General features: G+C 34.7%; 1 protein-coding gene across 1 annotated transcript; it reads right to left on the reverse strand.

Annotated features, from left to right (window-relative positions):
- Positions 1-879: 879 nt before the first annotated feature.
- LOC110722903 (glycine-rich protein 5-like) lies at positions 880-1,545 on the reverse strand. Its single transcript, XM_021902193.1, has 3 exons — positions 1,497-1,545; positions 1,056-1,319; positions 880-950 (listed from the first exon to the last, which is right to left on the reverse strand). The coding sequence occupies exons 1-3, from the start codon at positions 1,543-1,545 to the stop codon at positions 880-882; spliced, it is 384 nt and encodes a 127-aa protein (XP_021757885.1).
- Positions 1,546-6,011: the final 4,466 nt, after the last annotated feature.

Below are 6,011 nucleotides of genomic sequence, written 5' to 3' on the forward strand. Positions count from 1 at the left end.
GCAAGTAAGGTAAGTTCTCTTCTATCGTTTTGTATTTCGAAGTTTAAAGTTGCAATCTTTTGTAAAAATATTTCACACAATTTAGGGTTTGAATGGATTTGAGAATCAGTTGTGTTTATATGAAATATTGTTGCTTTTATTGATATCATTACTTTGTTAATTGATGTTGGATTATCGTAATTTATTTTGGTAGATTTAAGTGATTTTGATGATCTAGAGTTAGGGTATTTGAACTATGTTATTGATTTCCTGTTGCTGTTTAGTTTTGTTATGTTTCATTTATTTTCATTTGTGTGGAATGTAATTGGTGATTTAATATGTTATTGTATATAGGATGAGTGGAGTATGGTTGTTAGTCCATGGTAAGAAGGATGATAAGTCTCAGGAATTTCATGTTAGGGTTGAAGATACTAATAAGTGTCACCTATTGGGGTTATATGAAGACATGTTTGAGTGCTCAGTGAAGTAGAATGTGTTTCTTCCACAATTCTTTTCTTTGTTTGTCAATAAGCCTAGGACAAATAGGAAGTTTGAGCTTCAGGATGATGTTGATATGTTGAAAATGTGGGAGTGGAATCAGGGTAAGGATACTATTGAGATATGGGTTGAAGAAACTAAAGAGCCAGGGATTGTATTCCAGGCTGCTAAAAAGGGGTGGCAGAAAAGATTAAAGGAAGAGGCTGAAAAAGTGCAGAGGGATATTGAAAAGAATCAGAGGGAAGCTGAAAGAGTGCAAGTTGAGAGGGAGTTGTGGGAGCAGCATCAATTTACTGTTGATGTTAAGGTGCCAGTAGTTAGTGTAGAGGACTTGGGGGTGGAGTATGTGAGAGTGTTTGATACTGCAGAAGATGATGAGTGTTTCCCAGGAAACTCTCAACCTTAACCCTCACAACCTGAACCTGAACCAACAGTTGCTACCCATACTGCATCACCTACTACCAAACAGCCAACTAAAAGACAGGAAATGACACCCAAGAAAAAGAAAACAACATAAAAAAAGAGCACCAAACAACCAGCAGCTGACCCTAGAACAGAACATCAGAAAACACAAGCACCCTCTCCACCAAGACAGGAAACACCACCACCCTCTCCACCACCACCACCACCACCACGACCACCTCCACCACCATCTCCACCAAGACAGGAAACACCACAACCCTCTCCACCACCTCCACCACCATCTCCACCAAGACAGGAAACACCACCACCCTCTCCACCACCTCCACCACCATCTCCACCAAGACAGGAAACACCACCATCTCCACCAAGACATGAACCAACACCACCACCTCCACCAACCAATACACTTGCAAGCTCATCTTCTCAACCAAAGAAAAAGCACAGAGTTAGGCCTTCCAACTAGAGAGTGCCAAACAACAATTCTTCTATACAAGGGAGAGGTAAGGGAGTTGAGAGAGTGAGAAGGGAGAATAAAAGCAGAGATGTATAGGTGAGTGAGTTAGAGAGTGATGATAGTGAGGATCATGATTATGTACTTTCTAATGTTGATGAAGATAATGAGAATGTGAGTGACCTAGACTTCATTGAAGATGAGGATGATAATGTTTTAGATGATATTGAAGAGTTGAGAGAGAAAAAGTTTGAATATTATATAGATGGGAGTCATAAGTTTGATAAGTTGTAAAAAATGGGAAAATTTAGGGCAGGAGTAGAGTTTGGTTCTATAGTTTTAGAGCCATGGTTGATTTTTGAGAACAAGGCTCAACTTATGAAAGTATTTAGAGATTTCTGCATTCAAGAAGGGTGTGCAGTGACTGTGGACAAAGCTGACAGCTGGAGATACACAGCAAGGTGTGTGGTTGAGACTTGCAATTGGAGGATACATGCTACTGTTTTGGTTGACAATGTTAGTTGGGCCATTAAAACTCTAACTGGGGAGCACAATACATGTGGAAGATTGGAAGAGAATCCCATGGTTTCAACTGACTGGTTATGTAGACATCTATTACAAGATCTAGAGGCAAATCCTGAGATCCCTGTAAAGTCACTACAAAAGATTTGCATGGAAATATTTAGGTTGAATGTGAAGAAAAGGTTGTTCTATAAGGTCAAGGCAGTTGCTAGGGTTCAAATTCATGGTGGGTTTGCTTAGATCTATGCCTTACTGCCTAGATATGCTAAGATGATTAAGGCCACAAACCCAGGCTCTTATGCACTCATAACATGGACAGCAAACACTGGCAACCAAGCACCTCAGTTCAAAGCTTGCTTTTTTCCTAAGCTGCATCTGTCAAAGGATTTTATGGTGGGTGTAGGCCCATAATTGGGATAGATGGAGCATATTTGAGTAGTTACTACAAAGGGATTATGTTGACTGCAGTTAGTATTGATGCCAATACTAAAATATTTGTGATTGCATATGGGATAGTTGACACTGAAAGCACTGAGAGCTAGACATATTTCTTCAGAAATCTAAGATGCCTGTTTGCAACTGAAAGTTGTCATAAAGATGACTGGACCTTTATTTCTGACAGAATGAGGGTAAGCTTACATAATATTTGTTTCTGTTCATTTTGATCATACATTTTCATCATATAGTTCCTAAATTTGTGTATCTTTGTCTTTGTTGCTTAATTAAGGAGTTGATGCTGCAATACATGATGTGTACCCAAAGGCAACAAGGAGGATTTGTTGCCAACATCTATACTCCAACTGCAAAATAGCAGGGTGGAGTGGTTTAGCTTTTCATAAAATTTTTTGGATAGCTGCAGATGCATACAATGAGTATGTGTTTGAGACAGCAATGACAAAAATCAAGGAGCATGCTACTGCAGCTGAGGTGTACTTAAGGGAAGTACCAGAGCAATGGTCAAGGAAGATGTTTGACACCAAAGTTTGTTGTGATCACAGCACAACAAACTTTGTCGAGTCTTTCAATTCCAAGACAAAGGATTTTAGAGACTTGCCTATGCTGACACTACTTGAAGGTACATCTAATATAGCCTTGTTTGTTGTTATGCATTGTTGTTGTTATATGACGCTAATTATGTGTTGTATGATGAAGCTGTAAGAAATTGGGTGATGAAGAGAGTGGGAGAAATATTTGACAAGGCTGTAGACATGGAACCTCATCAACTGACATAGCATGCACAAAACATACTCCAAAGTAGAAGTGATGACACTAGATTTTTTCATGTTACTTCTTGTGAGGGGAGGGAGTTTGAGGTCAGAGATAGGCATGTGAAATTCCCTGTCAATCTGGGTTTGATGACTTGTGGGTGTGGCAAATGGCAAGGTTCTGGCATTCCCTCTAAGCATGGCTTAAGGGTGATATACCACCAAAGATTGGAACCCACCACATTTGTTTCACCATACTTCAAAGGGGCTGCTTACAAAGCAACTTATGCCCAGCATATCCACCCTATGGCTGACCCCACACAGTGGCCAAATTTTGATGTTCCTACAATCTGCCCCCACCAGTCAAGAGAAGTGCTGGCAGACCAGCAAAACAGAGAAAAAGGGGCCCACATGAAGCAAGGAAAGGCAATAGGCACAAGAACAACAAATGTGGAATCTGTAAGGAGTTGGGGCATAATGCTTTAACTTGCAAGAACAAGAGCACAGTTGGAAGTGGTGCTGCTAGACAAGGAAAAGGAAATGGGGGAAAAAGGAAGGCACAAACTGATGGTGGAAGCACCTCTCACTAACCTCCATCAAAGCAGAGGAAAACAAGAAGCACTCAAGATGCTTAGTTCACATCTGCCATAACTTTTTGTGAGTCTACCACTGCCATATTTTTTTTGTAAAGAAATTGAAACCAAGTTCCTATATTTGATGTCAGTAGGTGGTAGAATGTGGTTTTTTTTTTGGACAAAAACATAATCATATGTAATTAAAGCACTTTTTATTTTACACTTTGCTGTAAAAATTTTATTAAGTCACTTAAATGTTACAAATACAATGATTGCAAACATTACAACCCCTATTTTGATTGCTACATTAACTAATCTTTGCTGCTGTTGCATCTTTTTCTTGAGCACCTTCATCTATTGCTTCAGTTTGCTTCAGTTGTGACATGCATTGCACTGGTAGTATAACCTTTGGGGATTTTTTGTTGTTTCTGAACTTCGAATTGCATATTTTTTTTCCACAAGAACATGTTTTATTAGGAACTCTAATATATGAAGATTCATAAGACGAAGAAGAGGTTTGTGAAATCATGCTTGAATTGGATAAGAAATATCAAGTAAGAGAGGATTCAATATATAAGCCAAAGGAACTAGCCGTTTTTTTTTTTGTTTTAAAGGCCAACAGCTAGTTTTTTTTTTCAAAAATTTCCAGCAAAATTTTCGGGCCGAATGGTGAAAAAAGGATCTTTAAGTTTAGGTATATGGTGAAAAACATTCTTATAATATGGTTATATGGTGAAATACAAAAAACTACTAACGGGGAGTTAACGTCAGTTAGGTAAAAGGGCATTTAATGCTAATGTACGGTAACTGATGGGTATTTGGTGAATTTGAAAATTTTCACAGGTATTTGGGAATAAAAAAAATTACTCAGGGGCATTTCATGAAATTTCCGCTGTTATTATTATTATTATTATTATTATTATTATTATTATTATTATTATTATTATTATTATTATTATTATTATTATTATTATTATTATTATTATTATTATTATTATTATTATTATTATTATTATTATTATTATTATTATTATTATTATTATTATTATTATTATTATTTTTATTATTATTTCGCCAACAACTACCATTTAAACGACCACTTTTGAGAACATCCATCATTTAAAATTTTCTTTTAAAATAAACTACCACAAAGTCACAAAACATTTGAGTAGCACTACCACGTTTAATTTTTCCGGCAAAAATTTCTTATTAAGAGATCTAGTCTATAGAATATCAATCAATTGTGGCATAGAAAACAAGTTATTTCGGTAATCAAACACAATTATAGGTCATTTATCTTTAATTTTGCATTATATTTTATTTAATTTCTCATTTAAATCTTAAAATTAGAATTTATTGTCAAAAAATTAAATAGAGGCCTAAAATTAGGGATTTGGGATATTTGAAGTGTATTATCAAATTTAGAGTTAATGTAGAGCAATTTTGTTATTTAATTTGGATTTTTTAGAGGGAAATTTTATAAAATATTCCCTCAAAACAGAGATTCTTGCCGGAAACAATAAATGTGGTAGTGCTAATCAAATTTTTTGTGTTTTGGTTGTAAAATTAAAATGGTAGTTGTTTTTCAAAAGTAGTTATTTACATAGTAGTTGTTGGAAAAATTTGCTTATTATTATTATTATTATTATTATTATTATTATTATTATTATTATTATTATTATTACTATTATTTCTATTACTATTACTATTACTATTATTACTACTATTATTACTACTACTATTATTATCATCATCATCATCATCATCATCATCATCATTATCATTATCATTATCATCATCATCATTATGTTGTGTGAATCTGAAAAGCCTTAGCTGTACTGCTACCACGGTGGTGGTAATTTTATTTATTTATGTTTTTTTTTTTTTTTTTGAGAAAAGGATGGTGGTGGTAATATTTTGGTTATTAATTAAAATGAGTCATCTTAAGAGTAAAAAGGGAGTTTGAAAGGAGGAAATTTCCAAGGTATTACATTGGTTGGCGAAGCTAATTAATTATATAATTTATCTCCTAATGGTCAATCTATTAGTTAAGGAAGTTTGAAAATTGAAAACAAGTCCCTGACTATAATCATTACGAATGCTCTTAGAGGTAAATTTTTTTGTTATATAAACAATAAGACTAAACAATAATTCATTAGTTGGAATTATAATTAAGGAGAGAAATTACGAGTCAAATACCTCATAGTATAATAATATAATAAAGCAAAATTATTCTTGTTACCAAATATAGCTAGCTATAACTTTATTCATTTGTTTACCGGATAAGTCATGCATATGATTTATGAGAAAAAGCATTAAACTTTGGTTCACCAAGGCCAAGCCATTAATTCAAAACAA

This window comes from Chenopodium quinoa, unplaced genomic scaffold (genome assembly GCF_001683475.1).
Source record: "Chenopodium quinoa cultivar QQ74 unplaced genomic scaffold, ASM168347v1, whole genome shotgun sequence".
Taxonomy (NCBI): Eukaryota; Viridiplantae; Streptophyta; class Magnoliopsida; order Caryophyllales; family Amaranthaceae; genus Chenopodium; species Chenopodium quinoa.

Excerpts from the sequence above, each read along its gene's own strand:
- LOC110722903 (XM_021902193.1), bottom strand. The coding sequence starts at position 1,545 with ATGAAGTCTAGGTCACTCACATTCTCATTATCTTCATCAACATTAGAA. Across the intron at positions 1,320-1,496 it reads ATCTTCATCAACATTAGAAA|ATGAGCTTGCAAGTGTATTG; the intron begins GTACATAATCAT and ends TTGGTTGAGAAG. Across the intron at positions 951-1,055 it reads TTCCTGTCTTGGTGGAGAGG|TTGGCTGTTTGGTAGTAGGT; the intron begins GTGCTTGTGTTT and ends CCTGTCTTTTAG.